Below are 25571 nucleotides of genomic sequence, written 5' to 3'. Positions count from 1 at the left end.
ACATTGTTGATCAGGACCAGTGGAGCCTACCTGGTGTCTTTTCCTCTCTTAAAGGGAAAATGTTATGTGCCATTAATGAGAGATAGAAGGATCAGTTTCTCATATGAAGTCTGACGTTGCAAATAGCACAGTGCAGCAGTGCCTGAATGAAAACACCGCTGTGATGAATCAGTGGCGTGGAAGTGGGAGATGGTCTTAGTGCCTGTGAGAAGATGAGAGAGTGCTGCATGTAGAAGATAAACTTTGTGTTTCAGGAACAGCGTGGGCGAGTGCAGCGCTGTGGCCACGCTGTCGGTCACCGAAAGACGAGAAAAGGACAGGAGAGGACGGGACGGCAGCAGGTGAGACCTCACTCACCTGGACACCTGCAGCTGGCTGAACAGGGCGGAGTCAGATTTCTGTGCCGTATGAGCGTGATTGGTTGAACCTGACGAGTTTTTAAAACGTCTCGTTCCCTAAACAGACCTCTGCATCATCAGCATAGAGCCCCCCCCCCCCCCCCACTATTCCCAGCTCTCTGTTCCTGTTTCCACCCCCTCCTCACACCCACCCACCATTCCCTCCATCCTTCTGTTATTTATCCAGAAATTCCCTAAAGCTTCTCTAATCCGTCCATATCACCCCGACCAATCAGAGCCAGTATTTCCTCTGTGTGTTTACTCTGCTGCGAGTGTTTGCTGGAAGAAACCCCGTTTGCTCTAGTTTGATGAAACTGTGAAAAAGAGTCAGCAGCTTCAGAACTGAGGAGGAGGAGGAGGAGGAGGAGGAGTGTGTCCTCAGTCTGCTTTTTCTTTGTTTACATCTGTGTGTGTGTGTGTTCCCTCTGCTCATGCCCATATTCGGGCAGTTGAGTCACTTGTGATGTAACATGAACAATTTGAGTCGAGGTCCCCCCCCCACACCTCCCACCCCACCAGCTAAGACCTGGGGGGCGGAGCTTGTCCTATTGCTCTCTCTCTGTCCCTCCATCTGTCTCTGTGCTTGTTCATCCAGCCTGGCAGCAGCAGCAGGAGGAGCAGGAGGAGGAGCAGCTGGTGGGAGCGTGGTGCTGAGAGGAGGTGGCAAAGGAGGAGGAGGCGTGGAGCAGAGAAGCAGCAGCAGTGGTGTCAGTCGGCAGTGGCAGGAGGCCAACGAGGAGCAGAAGGAGAACCGGCAGCTCCCGCACCTGCACAGGGAAGAGAAGAAGAAGAAAGAGGAGGACCAGACCACTGCACCCAGAGGCCTCCTCAAACGCTGTGTGGAAACCAGGGAGCGGGGTGAAGAGGAGCTGCGGCAGAGGGAGGCGCAGCAGCTGGACTTCCGCTCGCTGCTTGGACGCCGAGCCGTTCAAGGCAAAAACATCCAAGAGGGAGACGAGCAGAGGGAGGCCGGCCCCGCCACCGCCACCGCCACCACCGAGCACAACCAGCGCCACCACATGGATTTTAAGGCCAACCTCAAGGGTGTCAAACCCAAGAGCGAGGAGAAGGTGAACTCCCCATCGCAGGTCGACTTCCGCAGCGTGCTGGGGAAGAAGGGCGCCGCAAGCAGCAACAGCAGCAAGGCCGCAGAGACGCCCACGAAGAACGCCGGCGACTTCCGCTCTGTCCTCGCCAACAAGAAGAACCCGACGGGCCCCGAGAAGAATGGGGAGAAGGCGGAGGTGAACAACTGCATGGATGGAGGGATTAATGAGAAGAAGAGCACCGGAGGAGGAGGTGCGGCGCCGGAGTTTGTAGAGAAGCTGAGCGACATGACGGTGCTGGATGGTCAGCGGCTCCGGCTGCAGTGCCGCCTCGCCACCGCTTCTGATGTCACTGTCACCTGGACGCTGGACGGGAAGGTCATCAAGGCGTCCAAATTCATCATCCTCGCAAACGAAGGTCAGAGGTCACACACACAGCACAACAGGAAGTGAAAGGTTTTCTGACATGATTTGGTTAAAAAGGAGGGAGGAGGGCTTTGTTTACATTTCACAGCAACCCCGAACGCTCTCTTTGAATTCAAAGAAACTTTATTTAGCAGTACTGTTTGTTTGCGATCATCAATGGAAGTGATCAGAATCGATTAGAGCCACTGAATTTATTCAGACTGAGAAAACAGAGAGAAACCCCTCAGATTAAAGACGACAGAATGAGCAGCGCACAGGGAGGCGGAGCTCAGGAGGTGAAGCTGTGGAGCAGCGTTGGTGGAGTCGGTGGAGGAGCTGAAGCAGCTGCTGATGGAGGTCTGAGGATTGAGACTCTAATAATAGAACGCAGATGTGAAACAATAGAAGCAGGATGTGATGTGTGACCGTCACTGGAATTTCATATGGAAGCAGATCACTACACACACACACACACACACACACACACACACACACACACACACACACGTATTACTGTACTTGTGAGGTCCGGCGGGGATTCATTCATCAGTTGAAGGGACACTCTGTCTGTCTTAAACTGTCTTCATGATGTTTAGTTACGTCTCCCCGAAGCTAATCTTTAAAACTTGTTCAGTAACTTTGAACATGCTGAGCAGAACTGTCGTTCATGGATTTGATTGTGAAGACAAAAATGTAAAAAACAAAGTTTACTTTAAATTCAGTCTGGACTGTTTTGTGTTTAGCAGTGATGGTGATAGTTTTACTTACTTTAGACACGACTTTGCTAAAATTGAGTTAGCGTGATTGTTCTAGCAGTAACATTAAGAAGGCAGTGACAGTTAGCCGCACTGCAGGAATGTAACATCAGCTACAAGAAGATGGACGCAGCCGGTGCTCAGCTACTTTAAACCTGTATTCTTTCTAATCTCCAGTAGGGGGCAACTCCTCTGCCAATTGTGTAAAAGTCGGAGTGTGTGAGCCTGCTGCCCGCCTCATGTTTACTTTGCAAATGAGGACCTTATTATCCGGTCGTTAAGTGATGACCTGACGAATCCTACTTCCGGGCCTAAAGTAGCTGCGTTTAATACGGCTTTTGTGTTGTTAACATGTTTAATGTTTTGTATTTCCTTCTATTTGATCTCAAAAAGCTCCTAAAACAGTCAGTGATCACTGTTGACCTCCCTCGGCTTTTATTACCACTAATCATTTATTTAAGCTCGGTTTTTAAAACCTTAGGATGTAACTACAGCCCAGCCCATGCAGCAGTATATGAATGACTAACCTCGTATTGTGGATGGATTATCTCAGTTGTTCTCCTGGCTGAAGTTTGGTCCTTTTACAGCATCCTGCCATGCGATTACATTTGTTCCTGACCACCGAGAACACTCATGTTAACTTTTATCGAGTGGAAAAAAAGTTAGCTTGTTTATATTATGCTAACATAGCTGTGTCGCTAGCGGTCACGTAGCACATCATTATATAGCAGCTAGCCCAACTTCAGTAACCCTACAAACGTCCCTGCTGTTTAGTTTTCTGTCTTCATTTATGCTGGAAGTGATAGCAGAGCTGTACGTTTTAATTTGTTTCCAAAACCCCGCAGTCAGGACATGCTATATTGTATTTAGATAGAAGCTAGCGAGCTAACTTCCTGCTAACTTCTAACTCCGTTAAATGTCATAAATTCCGTTTTCATGGATGCCTGGATGTTGAACTCAGTTGTTACACCTGGTAGAGCAGAACGCTGATCATTTTATTAAAGATGAAAGACTTTAGACAGTTTTTCAACTCTCAGTAATGCCATAGTGATCGTTTGATATATGGACCTGCAGCGGAGTTTAGACCCAGACACGGCTAGTGACGTCAGACTGAACAATCGGATAGCGACAAAGAAACAGGAAGCAGGAGATGATTGAGTCATTAGCCAATGAGCATGCAGCATGTCGTGTAGATCCACGCCGTGCTTGGATTTTGTCGGGCTCGCCGCTTTGCTGAAGTCACCCTCACTGCTTCTCCTCCTCCTGATGGTCGAGGGACACTTTGAGTTCACTTTCACTTTCAGCAGCTGGAGCAGCTGTCACAATCTTTTCTTCTCTGTGTCGTTATCAGCGGCTCCAGCAGGAAACTTTCATTAACAGGAAGCTTTCAGCATGGATGGTGAAATAAATACAGCAGCCGTCAGAATCAGACTGATGGCTCACATTTATAAAAATAGGCAGACTCACCCTTTAAGAAAGAGCCTGAAGGTCCTCACAAGCATAGAAACACACACTGTGATGTCCTGTAAAGACCTGTGTGTGTGTGTGTCTGGAGGACAGCCCCTGGTTGTGTGTGTTTATCCTGCAGAGTGAGGAGTCTGTGTGTCACATGCTAAAGGTCAGAGGTCACATACATGTGTCGGTACAGATTTAAAGGCAGCAGCATGTTTATGATGAACTCAGATCTTCAGTTTCTGCTCTTGTGGTTTTGTAGGCGTCGTTATAAAACGACATGATCGTTGGCTGAAGGGTCGTCATGACGATAAAACGTCAGATCAAAGCGATCCTTTTACAGAAAGTGTTCAGAGTGTTGATTCAACGAGTTGCAGCAGCTTCCTGCCTTCTCTTCACGCTTTGTTGGATTTGGTGCAGATCCCCTCAGCTCCAGCAGGGTGGAGGGACGACAGATGTTTTCTCCACAGATGTTTAAGACGTTGCCTCGGTCAGGTCCGAGCCTGTCAGCTGTAAGGACCTCTCTGACTTTAGTTGTCATCCTCCTCTTTTATGAAATTTGCAGATGAGATTATGAGATCGTAGAAACAAGCAGTGGAAATGAGTTTTCTCCAGATGGTGTTTGGCCTCGTCATTACTGATGTGGTGAGGAGGGAATCAGAGTGGAGCAGCCGGCTGAGGCGGTTCATCCAATTTGGACGCCTCCTCTGCGAGGTGTTCGTGTCCTAGTGGGAGGAAGCCCTGCGGCAGACGCAGGGCACTCTGGAGAGATTGCATCTCTTGGCTGACCTGGGAACGCCTCGCTGTTCCCCCGGGTGAGCTGGAGGAGGTGGCTCACAGAGGGAGGTCCGGGCTTCTCTGGCTAGGCTGCTGCTCCCCTGAACCAGAAAAGGACAAGAAGATGGATGGATGGTAACTCAGCGCCACGATAGCATCACGAAGCACAAATAAAAAGGGTTAGGGTGAGGTTGAGTGTTGGTCGTGTGCAGGTCGTATGAACGTCACCTCAGATCCGTGAGTTTCTGTGATAGCTGTGCTTTGTCACCAGGGGGCAGTGTTAGAGACTCGTGTTGTTGTTGGTGAAACTGTCCATCACCCGCCGACCTCTACGAGGGTTTCTTTGACTTCACGCTTCAGTTTTGTCCCGTCCTGTAAACTTCAGGTTCCCTAAACTCTCGGCTGGCCGATCGAGTTTTAAACATCTCGGTTCTGATTGGAACAAACAGGACGGAGGCGACCAAAACAACAATCTTTTAAAAGATTTTTTTAAAACCATCTTTCAGGTCACAGAGTCTGATTAACAGGGAAAGCTTTTATTTTCACTGATCAAAGTGAGAGGCAGAGGAGTGTGATGCTTGTCCTTCTGTCTGAAGCAAAGAAATGTTCTAACACGTGTTGAAGGAAGAAGAAAGCCTTTCTGAAGGATGCCGCACCGGCAGCGGAGGATGGCCTTTAGTCTCACATGGCGTCTAAAAGGGTGGAGAACGTGACACTCTGATAGCTCGTTCATAGTAAATGAAATGTGTAAGGAGTCATACCTTCATTTTTATTGATTAACTTTGTGGAATGTAAGAAATGAGACTTGACCTCGTGCTGATCTGACTGTGTCCTGTGTGGGTTGTGTTATATTGTGCTGTGTTGTGTGTTGCAGGCGGCCTGTGCTCTCTGACCATAGACAAAGCCCTGCCAGAGGATGAAGGCCAGTATAAATGCAGAGCCGAGAACTCGGCAGGCAAAGCCGAGTGTTCCTGCACGGTTCTGGTAGACGGTGAGAACAAAGCTTTGGTCCTGTCTCAGACCTTTCCTTCAGTGCCGCATGTTCTTCTTCTTCTGCTGTTTTTTTTCTTCTGGTCTTTCCTCTACAGTTATTCTTCCTCCTGCATCCTGATGTAGACGCAGGTTTAAAGCATTCAAACTGTGAGAGAAACTTTAAAGTGTACTTTTGTTGTCTGAATGAAGATCTGAAATGTATCTGATATGTTTGTCGTAATCTGTCCTAAACCAAAGAGCTTGTTTACTTCCTGCCGTGTCCACGAACATTTGTTGACTCCGTCATCAGCGCTGACTCTCAGACACCAACCGATGAGTCGAGCCTCCTGAACACACGACTCTGTTCAGCAGTGCAGCTCTGCTTCTTTGGAAAGATCACACAAACATCAGCATTCATGGGTCATGTTAGCCCCGCCCACTCTCTTTGATGGTCGCTGCAGTGGTTTGGACTGGAAGAGTGATGCAGCAGAAGCTGCAGCGCTGGTCAGCTGGGTTTCCTGTCATTAGAACCAACGAACACAAACACAGTTTGACTTTATCAAAGATCGGCTCCTGTTTGCAGACGGGTTAGCGCTGGTCGTCAGGACATCAGCTGTTTGTAAAGGGCTTAGTCAGCTGGTTTTAAACACGAACACCACAGACTCGGTGTGCTGTGTCCAGAACAGCACGGACGCCGTGGTCCAGCCTGCAGCACGGACGCAGCCGCTGTTTCAGGTGTGTCTCAGTCCTGTGGTGCTCATGGACACCTGAGACTGAAGCAGCACGAGGACACTCGGCTCTTTCTTTGCTGTGAGTTAACGTGGCGAGGACAGAGGCAGAGTTCGCGATGGAAACACGATGAACTGTGCTCCACCATGTGCTGTGAATCTGTGATGTTGTGTTTGGACAGGAAGTCAAGGAAGTGACAGCAGTGACTTCCAGAGACCACAGAAAGTGTCCGGCTGTGTGAACACTGTGGTTCAGTTCTGAGACCTCCAGGATCGTCTCACGCCTGTGCACCGGGTCCGTGCAGACAGCACCCAGAGACTGCAGCCTGACGGCCCATCAGACGCAGCATGTCTCACTGCAAACTAGAGCGAAGGATCCAAAATTTGTGTTGTGCTGCGCTCTGCTTGTACGTCATTTTTGCGACTGCTCTACATATACGAGAAGCGCCTGCACCTTGTCGCTTTGTGTCCTCTACGACAGTTTGTGTTGTATTATGTCCAAACCTTTAATAAAAACGTATCCCTCATCCTAAAGAAGAAAGCTTTGTCCTGACTAGTGAAGAATGCGTCGTTTCCAGAACGCTGCTTTCCCTCTGCAGAGCTGTGCAGTTCCCCGTACGTGCACGTAAACCTGTGACAAACAGTTCACCGAACTCAGACACACACAGAACGCTTTCCTTCATTGTGCAGTTGAACTTAGTTTCTATTGGTAGCACAAAGGTGCGACACACGCGAGTACTGCGCTCTGCTGCACCTGTGCTTGTGCTGCGCTGGAAAACCGTTGCTGCACGAGGCAAACAACAGACATGAATGGGTTTCAGAGCTCAGCGCTGTGCTGCGTCCGATGTGAAAGGACCTTAACTCAGGCTGGACTGAGTCCCGTGCACGCTTACATGTGTATGCCTCCTGGTTGTTATTTACGTACCTGGGTTCTCTGAGTCTGAGCAGTGACTTTTTTGATAGTTCGTCCCTGAATGCAGCACCGCGCTGGTTTCCCTCACAAAAAGCCGGTGGCATTTTTCTGCACTCACACGACTTGACTCGAACTTCTGTCGTCTCGCTGAGTCTCACTGAGCGGCGTGTTACCAAACACCCTCTCTGGGTCCACGCAGCATTCAGTGAATGTGCTCAGTGATGTACGTCATGTCGGAGAGCAGAATGTGAAATGTCTGAGCTCTGTAAAAACACATTTTGTTTTTCAGTTTGAATAAAATATGAATTTTCTGCAGGTGAACGCTCAGTGTTTGCCGGAGGGTTTCTGATGTTTGTGTTGGGGTTCACGGCTGTGGAGCTCTCAGAGAGCACCTGAGTGTGTGCACGTGTTAACTCCTCCCTCTCTGTCTCTCTGTGTCCTGCAGACCCGGCTGAAAACTCTCCGGCCGACAAGAAGTCCAAGAAGGCGACTCCAACCTCAGAGAGTGAGTTTCCAAAATATGCAGCAGCAGCCTCTTTCCTTTTGTCCCAATAAGGAGCTGCAGGCTGGGATCACTGGTTCCCACACACACACACACACACACACTCAGGCGGGTGTTTCTATTTTAAAGAGTCTCTGTGTATCACTGGAAACATCAGTTCCTTCATCACTGTCACATTATTATTCCTACCTCCAGAGCAGTAAACCTTCATTAACACTACGTTTCCCATCAGCCCTGCTGCTTCCCACATGCACACACACACACACGCACATGCACACACGCACCCACATGCACGCACACACACACATGCACGCACACGCACATGCACACATGCACACACACACACACACACACACACACTCCCCCTGTAGATGATAAACATGTTCAGCCTGGAGACGTTCCTTGCAGGGGTCACACCTGTGCATCATGAATGAGTCTCACCTGGAAACAAACTGTGCAGACACTGCGGGCTAAAACACACAGTCTGCTACAAACAACAACTTTTTGGTTACAAGTAGTAACTCTGTTTGGTTTGTAGCTGTATCCTGATTGGTCAGCTGGTTTGTAGCTGTGTCCTGATTGGTCAGCTGGTTTGTAGCTGTGTCCTGATTGGTCGTAATGTTTCTGTATGCAAAGAGATAAAAGTCTTACTTTGGTAGAAATCCTAAGATCACTCTTCAGAATAAAAGAAAGTGTTGTTGCTCTTTTAAAAGTTTCACCTTAATGAAAGGTTTTGGGTTTTAAACAGGACCATATTGTAGAAAAGTTCCTGGCTGTACTAACAGTTGATGTCAAAGCTACGATTAATAATTATTCACTCTGAGTAAGTTGTGTTGTGTGACCAAAATGTTTCTTTCATGAAACAATCACAATAGAGATACAAATAAATGAAAGAGTTAAACATTTCCTATTGGATGAGACGTTTCTGGACTTGTTGTTTTCTTGCTCTCTGTATCTGCACAGCGCTGAATGTGTGAGTGCTTGAACAGTAACTTCATACAAAAACACTCTGACATGCAGCAGCTTCATGTTTCTGTCTGCAGCCCTCAGTGGAAAATCTGCTCTTATCTTTATGATCCAACTCTAAATCCTTCCTGCTCAGAGTGTGTGTGTGTGTGTGTGTGTGTGTGTGTGTGTGTGTGTGTGTGTGTGTGTGTGTGTGTGTGTGTGTGTGTGTGTGTGCATGCCTCAGTGGGCTCACTGCTGTGGATGGATGTCCTGTTCTGCTCTGATCAGGTTCATATCACAGCCCACAGACACTTTTCTTGCGTTCAAAGCTGAAACCCTCTCCACGGCGCTGACCCCTGACCTTTAACTGTCTGTTCACATGTATGCGAACAGACTCAGAGTTGAATCTACCTGAACATGAGCTGAGAGTTTCTCAGACCGGAGCTCGGCTCCTGCTTTGGTTTCAGTCACTTCTCGGAGACCGCAGAGTTTTAGCAGCAGACAGAGGGAGGAAGGACGGGGCGATGATGTCGGGGAGGGGGCGCTGCTCCTCTCCCACTTCCATTTAAGGCCTGGTTTCTGACTCTCGCGCTCTGACAGACTTTGTTTTACTTTGCGTGCTGATTAAAAGCGTGGAAGTGTCGAGTGAAGCCGTTCGTCCGCCTGCTGGGCCCACGTTAGCTTAGAGACACGCAGCAGGTTGGAGGCTGTGCGGTGCAGCGTGTGTGCATGTGTCAGCCTCCACCCTGAAACACAGTTACAGTAAAGACTGAGCACAAGACAAACGGAGAGGCTGCTCCCTGTGTCCTAACCATCTGCTGCAGGTGCTGCTCACTCTCACCTGTCAGTTTAGTCTGCAGCTACGAGTGGGCGGGGCTAAACATTGTTAAAACTTTTAAAAACCCCATGTGGTCGGGGGGATGTTTTCAGGGGCTCTTATTGCAGCGGCGTGTCAGCAGGTATGCAGCTGATATTTTGGGATGGCGTGTACAGGAACACTGAGTTCTTCACTTTCAGTGCAGAAGTAAAAACAGAAGTGCTTCCTGTGACTGACAGAGCAAGGAGCCAATCAGAGTGCAGCTCTGACCGTCAGCTGATTAATATCAAAGCTGCAGACCTGTGCTCGCCTGTCTTTGTGAGGACAGTTTGACATTCAGAGCTCAGCTTCTGTTTGTGTTTCCTCATTCTTGAGCTTTCTCATACTAACCTGCTGACAGACGGGGGAGGGGCCGCTGTACATACTGAAGCATCGCGTGGTCACACACTGATGTCTGCACACGGCGGTCACACACTGATGTCGAGTGCTCAGACTGAATGTGTTTCCTGCACACATTCATCAGCTTCTTACTAAGGTTCAGTGTCTGATTCTGCAGCTCAGACAGTCACCGCGGTTCAAAGGTCAGAGCTTCACACATGAAAGTGAAAGTCGGAGTGTCGGTCAGAGAGAGGCTCGGCTCACCAGGCGGTTCGTTTTAAAGCTTTACTGACAGGAAACACAAACCGTCCTGCTTCCAAAGCAGGTGTGAACGTATGTTTGTGTGCACGTGTGTGTGCGTGTGTGTGCATGCGTGCGTGCGCGTGCGTGCGTGCGCGTGTGTGCGTGCGTGTGTGTTTTCTCTGCAGACAAGTAACAAAAACCAGCCAAGCGTGCAACTAGTGCTGACCTTCTGATGATGTCACTACGTCACTGGGACCTGAGTGGCCGGTGTTAAGGACGTCACAGCGCCATGAGCGACTTGATGACATCCACCATTTTTATTTGGGGCGTGAAGCGAGCAGCTGCTTTTTTCGACTGTAGCAGCTTCAAGTTTGTTTTGCGAGTTTCTGCAAGAGCAAAAATAACTTTGTGCTGGAAAATCCTCGTGTTTGTGTTTCCAAAGGAAAACAGAGCCAAAGCAGCGAGGCTGGAAGGACGGAGCCTGAGCTCCAGACCGATGGTAACAGCAGACTTTGTGGTGTGGTCAGGCGGAAAGTCTTAAACATCTGAAGGAGGAAACAAAGAAAGAAGACAGCGTGAACAGGTTCTTCTATCCTCTTCATCTGCAGCCATCTCAAGAAAAACAAACTCCAGGAACTATTTGCTGCATCCAGCAGAACTATTTTTAGATTGTCCATGTACGGTCATCAGAGACGCTCTTCGTCTGTCTCACATTCTTCTCCTCCTCCTCCTGCCTCTACTAGATGTTTTGTGAGGACAGAGTTCCTTAAACTAAAAAAGAAAAGCAGCTGATGACAGAAACATTTAAAAGAGAAGAAGACAAACAGCCTCACGAACACAAACTCAGAGAGGCTCGTATAAGCTGTGTATTTCCTGTCGCACAGAGTCTTCTGCTTCCATAAAAACACAACAAAGCAGGACGATGTGAGACACACGTGTGGAAGCAGTCAGGAAAACCGTGTCTGTACTTACATGACACTCTTCACTTAGTTTCAGATGTGCTTGTTGCACATTCACGTTTTTATTTCGTTCATATTTTATTCGGTCTGTGCGATTTTTCTAAACGAGGAACATTTCTGTAAATGTCCTCACTTCAGTGTCATCATTTCATCTTTGTTGTGAGTGTGATGCTTACAGTGTCACCAGGTCTGTGTGCAGTGTCTGATGGGAAACGTAGTGTTAATGAAGCTTTACTGTTCTGCAGGTAGGAAGAATAATGTGACACAGTGTGTGCAGGGAGGTGTTTCTGTCTGCTCAGTTGTTTTCAGAGGTCTCATGGTAGAAACTTGATGAGGCGTCTCTGGAGTTTTTAAAGGTTCCAGAGGAAGTCTGCAGGATTACTGAGGAGATTGTCCACTTGTTTCAGAGCTCCTGAATCGGTTTATGGAGGGTTTAAAGTTGGAGCTGGCCAAGGTCTTAAAGACGCTCCAGAGGACCGTGGAGAGGGTCCGGTGGAGATTTTAAAGTTCATTAAAGCTCCTTAGTGAGGTTTTAGAGGTCTTGAAAGAACGGTTACTAATTTCCCAGAAGTACCAGGAATGTGTTTAATGGTCTCCGTGGAGTTAGCTATCCCCTTGTTTTACCGACACATTTTAGTTTCTGTGGAGGTGGTAAAAATATTCTAAATGCACTGACATGTCAGTAGTCCTGTCTGAGTGGTCTTTGGGGGCTGTTAAAGGTCTCAGGGGTGGTTTTGTGAAAGGTTGTTTGAACACTTGCCAGGAACTGTTTTAAGGATGTTTAGACCTTGAAATTCTCTGTCCACGTGTCATGCGGTCTTAATAGGTTAAGGCAGGTTTTAGAGGTCGCTGTGGAAGTTGCAGAGGTGTTGGGAAGCTCCAGAGTAACATAATGAGGTTATTGAATTTGTTGCACCCTCATGGGTCTTTGCATCATCTGGTCCAGGGCTCAGTTTGTGCAGTACAACAATATTCGTTGCTTGGATGGTTGCAGAGATTTTGAGAAGGCTCTGAGGTGCTTAGAAGACATCATGAATAAGTCATTGTGTTTCCAGTAGATCTGATTCTGCTGTGAAATGACAGCCACACGTTTCCTCATCACAGCTCGTCTGAACGTCTGGTTCAAGTGTCTGACCGCCTGCTGTGTTCTTATTTCAGGTGAAGCCAGAATAAAGAAGCCAACTCCAAAGACTCCGCCCAAACAAGGTGAGACTCACCTGTAGTGAATCATGTTTACCAGGCAGGGAGGTCCTGCTGAGACAGGTGCATTATGGGAAAGGCAGGCATGTTTCTGGACAACATGGCTGTATCCCAATTCAGGGTCTGCAGCCTTAACGGTCCACAAGGGCCGCGTACTCAAAGACCGCTAAGGCCAAAGTGCGAGGCTTGTGAAATGGACGGTCTAGCCTCCGTCGCGCTGCCCAGGTTGCCTAGCAACCATGATACTAACAGCTGGAAACGTGTCATACAGCTGTGTTTGACAGAGATGAAGGAGAAAATCGTTTGTTCATTTGTTTTTATGTGAGCTATCTGAGTCATCTCACTTTGGTAATGTAAATATAATATGGCCAATATTACAGTTATTATATTAATCATTATTAGTTATTACAGCAGTGAACATGAACTCTGTGCCAAACACTGAGCTTCAGTAAAGATTCAAGTTGCTGTTATTTATAAATTTATATTTATAAATTATAAATCTTCACTCAAAGACACTCAAGTATCTGTGACAGTGTGTATACAGATGTGTTATATATAAGAGACAAATATTGTTTGTTTAATATGTTGTCATTACTAAATTTGGCTCAATGCTTACATACATGTGTAAAAAGCAAATGTAGGAGCTGTGATAACTGTGTCTGATAGAATGAAGAGTCGACTGATATATGAAATATTCCTTTATTGGGTGAGAAAATCAGACCATGTCATAACTGCTGTAAGTCACACAGAATAGATATCAGAGCCTTAAACAGGCTGACGTCTGCTAAATGGGTCAAACTGGGCAGAAAGTCTACAAACACATAACATCCTTATAGAATATGATGTAACACTATAGATCAACTTAGCTCAGAATATATAAAGCATATAAACAGTTACAGCAATATGATGCAACACACAGCAGCTACTGATCCAAAATACTCAAAGCTTCATAGAACTGAAACCAACATTTATTTTAGCTCCATTCTGCTGCTGATACAGACTTTAGGTTTCTGAACATTAAACTTGTTGCTGCCTTTCATAGTGTGTAGCTTGAAGGCCCTGAGTACTCTGAGTACTTTCTCCCACACTGGAAACACTGGGATGATCACATTATTTGAACATTACCTAATAAGACTGATTCAGCACAGACAGTTATGTTAAACTTTCCTAGCAGTCCTTCACAAACAGGGAACAGTCTGTCTATTCTCTCCATCTGTCAGCTGCTGCTGGCTCTTCCTCCTCCTCTTCCTCACACACTGCTGAGTTTGTCCTGGTGGATCATCAGGGGTGCAAAGCCTCACAGATGATGTGCAGCAGTGTGTCCCTCAGTCTGTTCTCACTCTGGACACTTGCAGTCGTCACACATGGAAATCAAATGTGTGATAAGCTGCAGGATTCAAACACAAGTGTAACTTATAAACACATGTTCATACTTTTATTCCACAATCAGAGAGAAAGAAACAGAGAGAGAGTGCAGGACAGACAGACAGGTGACAGTCTCAGGTGTACACACTGCTACACAACAGCACAGAGAAGCAGGATTTAGTGTTTGTGTTATTACGAGTGTAAACAAGAAGAGTTCCAGATGGTGCAGTGGACACATGTGTGACTGCTGTGATTAAAGCATCTTTCTTTCAGCTTAACGAGTGAACCGTCAGCTCGTTCAAACACACGTTAAAGTGCGTTTGGCTCGACACCACCGAACAGAGGCAGCAATATAACACAGCTAACATTAACAGTGCAGTGAATCCTGCTTGTGCCGTGATGTTCAGGACTGCAAACCGAGCAGCATCACTGACTTTCAGCTGTTTGTGGATATATGACTGACTTTAATTATCCACAGAATCATCAGATTCTCTGTAAGATTAAGGTCGACTATCGAACGGCGTATAAAGTAAAGGCTTTAAAACAAAGTTAGTACAAACGTCACTAATGTCACATGACTTTGCCGACATGTGGCCAACAGCAATGTTTTAATGTTCTTCGTTATTAAACATTTGCACATAAATAAGTGACATAATATTCAGTACTTACTTAAAGTTCACTCTACACCCACCGCCGCGCTATGAAGTCTGGGATATGTTGGGCCATGAAAGCTTCACAGGCCCGTCCTTAAAATTCAGGGAAATGAAGGACGCATTTGAGGGCCGCATTTCGAGCAGCCTTTGAATTGGGACAGCCTTCGTCCGTCGCTGTGACGTAATCGGCCTTCAAATGCGGCCTTGAAGGCTGCAGACCCTGAATTGGGACACAGCCCATGTGTTAGTGTCTGTCTCTGTTATTCCTGCAGGGAAGAGCGGGTTGATTGGCCCTTTAGTGTCACTTTAGAGCTGCACAGTCAGACAATCAATCAATAATAAAAAAGAGATGTACAAAAACTGCAAAGTCATGAAGGCAAAACTTCTTTCTTTGCATTTGAAGTATAACAAAGTCAGTCTAATGCCTGACTGACAGCAGGGGGCGCTGCAGTTCTGGCCTTAAACTCTGCCTAAGTGCCTTGGAGCAATGTGATGATGGTAAAACTGCTGTTGCTGAAATTTTCATTCAGAAGTTGCTTTGATTGCTGATTTCATTCAGCTCCTGTCAGATTAAATAGAAAGAACATGGAGTCTGGTGACGACTTTGTTCTTCCTCTTTCCACGACTGAGTATTGATCACAGTCAGTTCCCACACTATTATTAAAGGAATTATTATTTAATTATTATTAAAGGTCTCTAATGCAGGACTCCTGTTATTGATTATAGATTATTGATATGTGTGTGTAGCTCTGCCTCCTCAGATCCTGCAGTTCCCTGAGGACATGAAGATTCTGGCGGGGGAGAAAGTGGAGATCCTTTGCAAGTTTTCTGGAGCTCCGCCCATCACCTGCACCTGGCTGAAGTTCAGGAAACCGGTGAGATACACACACACACACACACAGACTAAGGCTGAGGCTATGGTACGTCTAAGTGTTTGTCTAAGCGTCCTCCTGCCTCTCCGGTCTCGGGCTCAGATCCAGGAGGGGTCAGATGACATCTCCATCGAGAGTAACGACAGCAGCAGCAGGCTGACCATCGGCAGCGGGCAGCAGGAACACTGTGGCTGCTACACCATCGAGCTGAAGAACAGCTACGGCCTCAGACAGGCCGCCCTCAACCTCACCATCGTCGGTGAGACAGCAGCGTCTGCACTTCCTGTTTAATGATTCCTGAAAGAATCAGCTGCAAAATTTAATATTTTCAGCTTGTGTTCATCGTCATCTATCCCCGCCCCTCCTCAGATAAACCCGACCCCCCAGCAAAGGTTCCTGCGGCCTCAGACATCCGTCGGTCCTGCCTGACGCTGTCGTGGTACGGGCCGACCTACGATGGAGGTAGCGCCGTGCAGTCCTATAAACTGGAGATCTGGGACTCCGTGGAGCAGCAGTGGAAACACCTGGTGTCCTGCAATAGCACCTCCTACAACGTACAGGTGAGTGTTCTCTCGCAGCACGGCTCAGAAACTGTTCAAGGACTGTTTTAAGGGTCGTAAAGTGTCTGTTTGTCTCTAGAACCTCCTCCCAGATCGGCAGTACAAGTTTCGTGTCCGGGCAGAGAACATCTACGGAGTCGGAGAGCCGAGCGCCGAATCTGAACCTGTGACTGTCGGACTGGTGGACACTGATGGTGAGTTGTTCCTTGAGTTGTTGGTGATGCATGTAGAACTTTCTTGAAGTCCTGATGGTTACAGGGATCATTCATCACACATCAACACAACAACTACTTTCTATCTGCCAAACTACGTCTGCCAAACGAATGAGTCAAGGACGTGTCCATGATGAGAGGCTTGTGGTGGGATGTAAGCATAAACATCTTCCTTAGCCAAGCTCACTGCATGTTTTAAGGAAGCGGTTCAGGATTTCTGAAAGCTTCCTGCTCAGTTCTTTAAATAAATGTTTGATGCTTTGAGCACCAGAAATCATTACATTGAAGAGAAGACAGCTCGTAGCTACAGAACTGTGCAGCTCACACCAAAACATCTGGATGCATAAAGCTGTCTTTAAGCTGGAGTGATGGACCCCGAGACGAGTTTTCTCTTCATTTGGTTCCAAATGGATGTTATGAAGGGAGGCCAGTGGGTACTGGGAACCACTGCTGCTTTGTAGAGATTGGGAAGCTGCTACAAATTCATGTCCAGTGAAACAGACCTGCTGTGCTCAGTTAATCTGAGTTTATGTTAATGCACGAGTTTAGGAATCTGATAAATGGGAGGATGAGTCAAATCTCACTGTTAACAACAGAAACATGATGCAGGATGCTTTGTAAGTGACAGGAGCGCCTCACTGGTGTAACAAACACCCAGTTTGACAGGTGGTACATGTTATGTTTATATACTTGCATAAATAATCCTGATCTACTGTTTCCTGGGCAAATGTTCCGGTCATTGGTCGGGTCACTCATCATAGATTTGGAGTTTCTGTTGGTCTAGGTGGTCATGATCATCTCACCCCAGTTCCTGACTTAAGTGGTTGCTGGTTTTAGGCCACTAAAGTCTCGGTAGTGCCCTTGAGCTAAGCTTCATAATCATGAGCTGCTGAGGTAGAAGATGAACGAGAGGGTCGTGATTAAAAAAAACTTAACATTTGGTCTGATTTCATCACGTCTGCTGCTCCATGATGATTCCTAACGAAAGACCTGGTCCACCACTACCTCCAGCTGTTCACCTGTAACTAAACCAGAACCAACTAAACCAATCAAACTAAACTGCATCTCAGTGATCAGGAATGAACTAACCAGACTGACTGAACTAACTCTGCTTCGTCCAACAGAAAACCAAGAGGAGCCAGAGGAGGAGGATGAAGGTATGACACTGACTAACTGTATACCCACACGGATGTTCGTTAACCTTCACACAGCATTCACACATCTTCAGTCCTCCCGTGTCTGTGACCTCTGACCTCTGTGTGTTGCCTGTGTGTCAGACTCAGAGAAAGAGCCGGAGTACAGAGATGTTACCATCAGAACAGACATAAAGGTGAAGGACCTGTACGACGTGGAGGAGAGGCTGGGAACGTAAGTCTGCGCTCACATTTCCCATCATGCACCTTAAGCTCTGTAGACATTCTCACAGTGTTGTTTGCATGGAAGGGGGAAGTTCGGTCAGGTCTTCAAGCTGGTGGAGAAGTCTACAAAGAAGGTTTGGGCCGGAAAGTTCATCAAAGCCTACTCTGCAAAGGAGAAGGACAACGTCCGGCAGGAGATCGGCATCATGAACAGCCTCCATCACCCCAAACTGGTCCAGTGTGTCGACGCCTTCGAGGGCAAATCCGACATCGTCATGGTGCTGGAGATGTAAGTGATCCATCACATCTCCTTACATGACTGCAGCTGGCCGTGAGGAGTCACAGATGAGCTCAGCCTCTGATGGATGGAAGCAGTAAATGTCTGTTCGGTTCATAGATTTAAAACATGACCGGTCTGTAAACGGACTTGAGATGTTTTGGCTTCACAAAGTATCAGAAAATAAGTTTGTGAGCAGACATGAGAGGGATTTGAGGGCAGCTATTTCCTCTGTTGATTTTAGATCTGATGAAGCAGCGGCACCAAACTTTTTGTTTTCTCGTAAAACTGTTCAGCTGCTGAAATTTCCAGCTGAACTCTTCCATAAGTGTCTAATTTGTAGTGGGCTTCATAATTTGTCGTAATCACGGGAAACGTTCAGTGTTTATTACAGAATGTTTCCTCAGATAAACAATCTAAATGAAGTAAACAGCGACTATCTGCTGCCATGATCCGAACTGATGGAGCGCAGGAAACGAGACATTTACCGTCAGGTTTTGTTTTTTATCCGCCCTCTGAGATCTGATAACGTTTCCTCAGCAGCTTCATTACTGCGACAGCCTCATTACAGAAATATGGTTTTGTCTTCTAACCCTCAAGAAAAAAAAAACATCTTTCATACATGTCCACACGGTGGCGCTGTTAAAGGCTGTAGACCAGGGGTAGGCAACTCCAGGCCTCGAGGGCCGGTGTCCTGCAGGTTTTAGACATCACCCTGTGTCAACACACCTGAATCAAATCATTAGTTCATTCCCAGGCCTCTGGAGAACTTCACGACATGTTGAGGAGGTCATTTAGCCGTTTGAATCCGCTGTGTTGGATCAAGGACCACCTGCAGGACACCGGCCCTCCAGGCCTGGAGCTGCCCACCCCTGCTGTAGACAGAAAGATCGAGCTTTTGGACCATGTTTAATATCTCTGGATTTAGTTCTTTATTTTTAATGTAAATATATTCAGTTTACTGTGATTAAATAAAGTAAAACTTCTGAGAAATAAATGATGTCAAAGCTGTTACAGTTATTAAGTCAAATTTAGATGTTGAGGTGCTTTAGGTTTATTTTAACATCAGTCTGGTTTAGTTCCTCCCAGAAGCAAAGAGAAGACATCAGAGGCTTTCTGTCCACAGTTACAGAGCAGCGCATTAAAACTCTAATATCTTTGCCTGTGGGGTCAGTGTTTCTGCAGCTGTATACCTGTGTGGATGTCTTGATGCATGCTCAGTCGTCCAGGTAAGGACTCACCTGTCACTTGGGTGAGTGACAAAACATTTCTCCCACTATAAACGCTTCATCCAGACGAATGAAAGCAACTTTTTTGGATTGTATTGCAACGTACTGACAAATAAAACAAGGTTTGAAATGATAAATAACTTAACACCATGTGTTCTGTTGTAATTTAAGCAAAGACCTCCTCCCTTGCTTTGTCTACAGGATCTCAGGCGGGGAGCTGTTTGAGCGGATCATCGATGAAGACTTTGAGCTGACTGAGAGAGAGGTGATCAAATACATGCTGCAGATCATTGATGGGGTCAACTTCATCCACAAACAGGGCATCGTGCACCTCGACCTCAAACCAGAGAACATCATGTGCATCAACAAGACTGGCAGCAAAATCAAACTCATTGACTTCGGCCTCGCCAGACGGCTAGGTAACCTTAAACTTAATCGCTGATTTTCATTGAGTTCTGTTAGGCGGGTGTGGAATGACAGTCCGGCAGATAAACAGTTTGTCTGTGATCACACGGCCGATGCTTCCTCCCACAGAAAACGCAGGAACTCTGAAGGTTTTGTTCGGGACTCCAGAGTTTGTGGCTCCAGAGGTCATCAACTACGAACCCATCAGCTATCCCACCGACATGTGGAGCATAGGAGTCATCTGTTATATACTGTTAGTGCAGAGCTGCCTGCTACAATCTGTGCACGCTTTGTTTTGGCTTGATTTAGTTTGGCTGACGTTGTCGTGGGTTTGTCCTCTCAGGCTGAGCGGTCTGTCTCCCTTTATGGGCGACAATGACAACGAGACTCTGTCCAATGTGACCTCAGCCACCTGGGACTTTGAGGACGAAGCCTTCGATGAAATTTCTGACAATGCCAAAGACTTCATTACCAAACTGCTGAAAAAAGACATGAAGTAAGACCTAGTGTATCATCAGTGTGTTACATGAAACCATATTAGTAGGTACACTGTGCTGGAAAAACTGAGAACCAGGAGCTGAAAGTGTTATGTAGGAGAAAGTGTGCCAGTATAAATAATCCTGAAGTCTAGCTCATGTAAAGTGTTTCCGATCCATCTCCAGGGCTCGGCTGTCCTGCGCGCAGTGTTTCGAACACCCCTGGCTGAAACAGGACACGAACACCATGAAGGCCAAGAAGCTCTCCAAGGAGAGGATGAAGAAGTACATCCTGAGGAGGAAGTGGCAGGTAAACACGAGGACAGACAGAGACCCAAGAGTCTCACAGGACAAAGATATATTTATTCACAAATCAGTATAAGTGACCATGCGGAGAATGCACGCACGTTTCCACTGGACGTGCTTGTTCACAGACACAGACAGACATCGTGCATCATAGAGTGAGATTTGGCGTTGTGTGGTCAAAGTGTCGTAGCGTGGAAGTGCAGAGGTCTCCGTTCATGTACAACTCATTTTTGTTTGGGGTGATGTTCATGAAAGTCCTTCATTTTCCCATTTGTTGCCCTTTTCCAGCCAAAATATTTCCAAATAGATGTTTTTATGTTTTTGTCACTGGTAGTTAGACCGATAGCCTCAGTCGCTGCATCTGTCTTTGTATTTGTGTTGCGAATCTTTCTTCTTCTTCTTCGTAGAAAACGGGTCACGCTGTTCGAGCCATCGGCAGATTGTCATCCATGGCCATGATGGCTGGAGTCAGCGCCAAGAAAGGCTCCCCCACTGAAGGTAGAAAGAGCAGAACAGAAAGCAGCATCAGTTCTGTGCCAGTCGCAGACAGACTGCCAACAGTTACACAGGCCTGCCCATGTCTACTGTTCAGACCTTCAGTCTGAGGTTCCTGCTCCTCTCTACAGGCTCTTTACGTGTCTGTGTCACAGTCTGTCCACAGACACAGTATTTATGCCCTTGATGAAGGATTGTGTGTTTAAATGTGATTGTGGGTACCACAAATTGGCATGGGGTAGGGACCAACAGTCACTTTTGGGGTCCAAATGCTGGTCCCCACAAACCTTGAGGTTGTTTTAAAGTTACAGTTAGGTTATGTTTAGGTTAAAGGTCAGGCTTTCATTTTTATGGTAAGGGGCTGGGAAAGCATTATGTCAACTGAATGTCCTCACTAAGATGTGAAACTAGCATGTGTGTGTTTTCAGAGGATAACCAGTTCCTGGAGTGTTTAGAGTACGAGCAGAAAACCGAGTGTAAGCCGACGTTCAGCACTGTCATCAAAGACGTGGAGGTGGTGGAGGGCAGCGCTGCTCGCTTTGACTGCAAGATAGAAGGTACAACGATGTTTGTAGCCCAAACCTGATGGAGGGTCTGATTAAGCATTCGTCTTAATGATTCTTCCTTCTAGTAACGACTGTGCAAACGTGGTTTTTAATAAAGAAACGGTTGCTGTTGCAGGTTATCCTGATCCAGAGGTGGTGTGGTACAAAGACGACCAGCCCATCAAAGAGACCCGACACTTCCAGATCGACTACGATGAGGAAGGAAACTGCAGCCTAGTCATTTCAGAGGTCAGAGGTCATGTAAACCTTAGGCAGCTTTGTACTGAAATGCATTAGATTGGTGATATACAGATATACTGACTTCAGTCTAAGTATGGACTGGGCCTGGTGTTAGTTAGTTATCGAGTATTCTGCGGATTATACCGTTCACCGTGTAACTGTAGGACTGGATCTGCTGGATGAGGCAGAGGTCACGTGTTTTTCTGCACGTGTGCATACCTTCATTTTAAGCTTGCATGGGAATGAGTGAGTTTGTGGCGGCTGCAACGAAGGACAGCGAGCAGATGAGGACTGTGGAGTTTGTCCTGTGCTTTGATGAAAACAACACATCATCATGGTGAAGACATTAATATCAGTAATAATTCAGTGTCTAACCTTACTGCCCCAGGTTTTAGTTTTACTGGCCCAACCTTTTATATTTTATAATTATCAGCAGTCTTGTTGAAATTTGATGTTATTTCGCTTAAATCTGATGTAATTTAAAGCAATTAAAACCTTTAAGTGTCTCTTAGAATACAACATAAGACAGAAACATGCTGACATCATCTGCATCGTCATATTGATGATACTGAAAATCTCACTTTTCTTCTGTTTTGTCTTTAAGTGAAATCATTTAACATGAAACACGAAGCAGAATTAATGTGATAGGTTATAATTAAGGTAGCATGTGATTCATATCTGTCGTATAAATCTGCAGGTCTCAGGAGACGATGATGCCAAGTACACAGTGAAGGCCGTTAACAGTCTGGGGGAGGCGACCTGCACAGCCGAGCTGCTGGTGGAGGTGATGGCTGGAGAGGAGGAGGAGGAAGAAGAGGAGGAGTAATGGAGCGACTGTCTGGACTCCCACAGGGAGAGGAGGAGGCAACAATGAGCAACAATCTCTCCCACTCAACCTGTTGGACCTGAGCAGGAAACTTACCCACAGAGAAGGTTCTGATTGGAGGACAGGTGGGGAATATTTGCCACACCTGTCCTCACATGCAGAAGGTTTCGCGTTTGGTTTTTAGTGAGCAGGGCAGCACTTAGGTTTGAAGCACTGAGCATGTGCAGAGCTGCAGCCAGGTTAGATTTTTAATGAGGCTTTGTTGTGTTTCTGTTTTTTTAGTAATGAGTCGTGATCTTAACGTTTCAGCCTCCTGGGATCATTGGAGTAAATGGATGAAGTGATTTAATGTCCTGAGCGTTAAAAATATCTAACGCTAAATAATCAGCGTGGTTCTTACGCTGCACGTGTTTCTGATGTCACATTATATATTTTTATCGGGCTCAGGATGTTAAATCTGTGTGGGTGTGGCTTATTGATCCGTGTGGGGAACCATATACGAACTTTGTGGTAAACACTCACTGAATGTTGATACTTTTCAAACTGCACACTTCAGCCTCGCACCACATTGTGCTAAACCACACCTCCTTCAGACAGGCAGAACACAGGCTCCGCCCTCTCAGCATACATGGACTCATGCCTGTCTGCTCTGAGAAATGATTTCATGTTTGATGATTGCCACACACACACACACACACACAGTGGTGGTTTCTTGCTGTTCGTCAGGCAGAAACATGATGCTCGCTGCCACACAGCAGCTGTGTCACTGCAACACTCTGCCAGTGACGTTTGCTACAATTATTCACAGTTTCCTAAATAATTTGTGAGAATACGGCCAGAAAGCCTGGACTGTGTTTCAGCTCTGTTTGACACAAACGTCGACCAAGAGTGCGTTCTAATCCCCGTCCTTATAAACACGCGTATATTTTAAAGACTCGTGGCAGCTCTAGTTCCTGCAGCTGAAGTCAACCATGAGGTCGTGCATGTGAGACCCACTCCCTGTGGGAGTCCAAGGGAGGGAGAAGATGAGGCAGTTGGTGGAGAGCAGGAAGGCGGAGATGAGCCGAATACTCACAGAGCTGCACCACAGTGGAGGGCGAACTGTGAATAAAAGCTGCTGGTGCATGACAGCTGAAGGCAAGAAGTCATTTATCGTGTTGGTGCTGAAGCTGAAGCCAAAATGATACTGATCAATCATCCGTGTTAAAGAGGACCTCCTCGGTTTTTTGTGACCATCAGGCGTGTAAAAACACTTCAGCGTGCTCTGGTTCACAAACCAATGTCCTTTTTTCTGCCGCCACACTGAGGTGATCTCATCACTCATTTCAATACACAGCTGCCCCTCTGCAGGCTTCCAGACGTTAGCCAATCAGAAGTGCTTTTAGGAAGGGAGGCCTTAAAGAAACAGCAGGTGACAGAGCTGCGCCGCAGCCCAGTGTAAGCTAAAGAAGGATTATTATGAACTGTGAGTCTTGCAGATCATACAGAGCTGGGAACGAGTAGAAAAGGTCCACTTTTTCATACTTAATTGGAGCTCAGTAAACACTTTGCCCCACAGGATTTCTGGGTAATGAAGTCCTTCAGTTGTGTCATTAGATGCCTCGACACTGACGTGAGCAGCTCTGTGAGTAAGAGGCTGAGGATGCCGATGCGTTCAGCTGGGAAACGCTGAATCTGTCAGCTCGGCTCTTTTCTTCTGTTTGAGCACTTTTCTTTCTTTTCTTTCTATTTGCGACTTTGACAGCCGGCTTCAACAAAAGACATCAGGGGGCTCAAATCGACTCGGCCTTACGCTGCGAGCCTCAGAGCCTCGTCACTCTGAACAGCAGCCGGAGTGATTTTTTTATCTGCTGACGTCTGTCATACCGAGGGACAAAACCTGCTGCGAGCTTCGGCGAGCTGAGAGGATTTTACCTCGGTGTCGACCAATGAAAGCAACATTTAGTCCTACAGATGAGAGAAGATCGAACCATAAGTTCAACAGTAATCTGATTTTTTACAATTTAAGATTTGAGCCTTTTTTCATGAGCTGCAGATATAATCGTACTTATCTCACTATGTCACAATAAAACATTTTATCCTGTAAATGTTCATATTTTTGCCTGAATGCAGGATTTTGGACCAGATGCATCTCCACGCATTGTAAGCTCAGCCAAAATGAGATTATATAAATATTTCTACAAATTTGTTGTTTCCATCTGCAACAGTTAAAGATCTCTACACTCATAAAGTATTCTGATTAGTAACATAATGAAAGAGTCTACATCAGAGACGCCTTAAAGATGGAAATATCTTTCCGACCTGCCGAGGCTTGATTGTGCAGCACAGTCCTGACAGCAGCCAGCAGATAGCAGATAAACGCGCGTGAGCACGCGGTGCCGTCTCCGGCTGATCTTCGTGCCTCTGCGTCAAAGTCGTGACTTTTGTTGCACATTCCAGCTGTTTGCTTGTTGGTGAATCCACTTCTTTAAGCTTTACGGCCTCGTTAAGTTTCAGTCTGAAACCAAAGACGTGTTTTGAAAAGTCACCGGTGTGTTTGTGTGTGATTTTGTCTCGATGATGTTTTGACCTGTTCGTGTGTTTGGTGGTTTGTTTCCAGAATGTTTTATTTTTAGATTATTTAATGCACAGATTTGTTATTATTATCTTTCGAGCATCTGTCTTCTTAAAGGTGTCGTCTGCACTTAATGTTGTTCACGGTTATTAAACCCTCCTCACCTCAGACCAGCAGTGACTTCACTCTTAGGCTGATTGTTTTTGTATTAGATGTATGTAGATTATATTTCTCTAATTTTTATAAATATATATCAGTTTGATGAACTGCAGATGACATGTATGAGAACACTACGACTGTAGTTACTCACAGATACCAAATAAATCTTTATCACAAAACCAGGTTGTTGTGATTTGTTCAGGGTTAAGACTTTTGTTGTTGCATTAAAAACTGTTTCTTTCCATGGATACAGGCGAGAGTCTGTAAGACATTTTAAATATCTGCACATATAGACAGAAATAAAACAGTTTAATAAAGCATGAACACTTTCCAAACCTTTTAACAGAACACGTCACATAGAAGATTTATTCAGAGTCTCTGAATAAATCTTTTTTATCTCCAAACCTTTAGAGTCCCACACGTGGGATATTTCGTCCTCTGCATTTAACCCACTCACTCAGTGAAGCAGTGGGTGGTGTGTAGAGGCGGTACCTTAGTCAAGGGTTCCTCAGGGTAGCCGTTCGGTGGAACCACCGACCTTCCTAT

The 25571-nt window shown here is 46.3% G+C and overlaps 1 protein-coding gene across 4 annotated transcripts in view; it reads left to right on the top strand.

Annotated features, from left to right (window-relative positions):
- The window catches only part of mylka (myosin, light chain kinase a), a 45325-nt gene extending 20131 nt beyond the window's left edge, over positions 1 to 25194 (top strand). For all 4 annotated transcript variants that reach the window (XM_085374372.1, XM_085374373.1, XM_085374371.1 and 1 more), the window contains 20 exons: positions 255 to 341; positions 994 to 1862; positions 5708 to 5824; positions 7892 to 7951; positions 12452 to 12499; positions 15259 to 15386; positions 15486 to 15642; positions 15753 to 15943; positions 16023 to 16137; positions 17280 to 17312; positions 17433 to 17523; positions 17599 to 17802; positions 19221 to 19438; positions 19554 to 19677; positions 19768 to 19920; positions 20087 to 20210; positions 20614 to 20704; positions 21130 to 21258; positions 21383 to 21495; positions 22184 to 25194. In XM_085374372.1, coding sequence (XP_085230498.1) covers positions 255 to 341; positions 994 to 1862; positions 5708 to 5824; positions 7892 to 7951; positions 12452 to 12499; positions 15259 to 15386; positions 15486 to 15642; positions 15753 to 15943; positions 16023 to 16137; positions 17280 to 17312; positions 17433 to 17523; positions 17599 to 17802; positions 19221 to 19438; positions 19554 to 19677; positions 19768 to 19920; positions 20087 to 20210; positions 20614 to 20704; positions 21130 to 21258; positions 21383 to 21495; positions 22184 to 22312 — 3181 coding nt within the window. In that variant the 3' untranslated portion in view covers positions 22313 to 25194. The remainder of the gene's footprint in view (positions 1 to 254; positions 342 to 993; positions 1863 to 5707; positions 5825 to 7891; positions 7952 to 12451; positions 12500 to 15258; positions 15387 to 15485; positions 15643 to 15752; positions 15944 to 16022; positions 16138 to 17279; positions 17313 to 17432; positions 17524 to 17598; positions 17803 to 19220; positions 19439 to 19553; positions 19678 to 19767; positions 19921 to 20086; positions 20211 to 20613; positions 20705 to 21129; positions 21259 to 21382; positions 21496 to 22183) is intronic.
- The last annotated feature ends 377 nt before the right edge of the window (positions 25195 to 25571 follow it).

The sequence above is a fragment of the Diplotaxodon limnothrissa genome, linkage group LG16 (assembly GCF_057381915.1).
Source record: "Diplotaxodon limnothrissa isolate DT_005_m linkage group LG16, D_limnothrissa_male_GT1.1, whole genome shotgun sequence".
Lineage (NCBI taxonomy): Eukaryota > Metazoa > Chordata > Actinopteri > Cichliformes > Cichlidae > Diplotaxodon > Diplotaxodon limnothrissa.
Note: the sequence above shows the minus strand (reverse complement) of the source record. Positions and strands in the feature narration are given on the sequence as shown.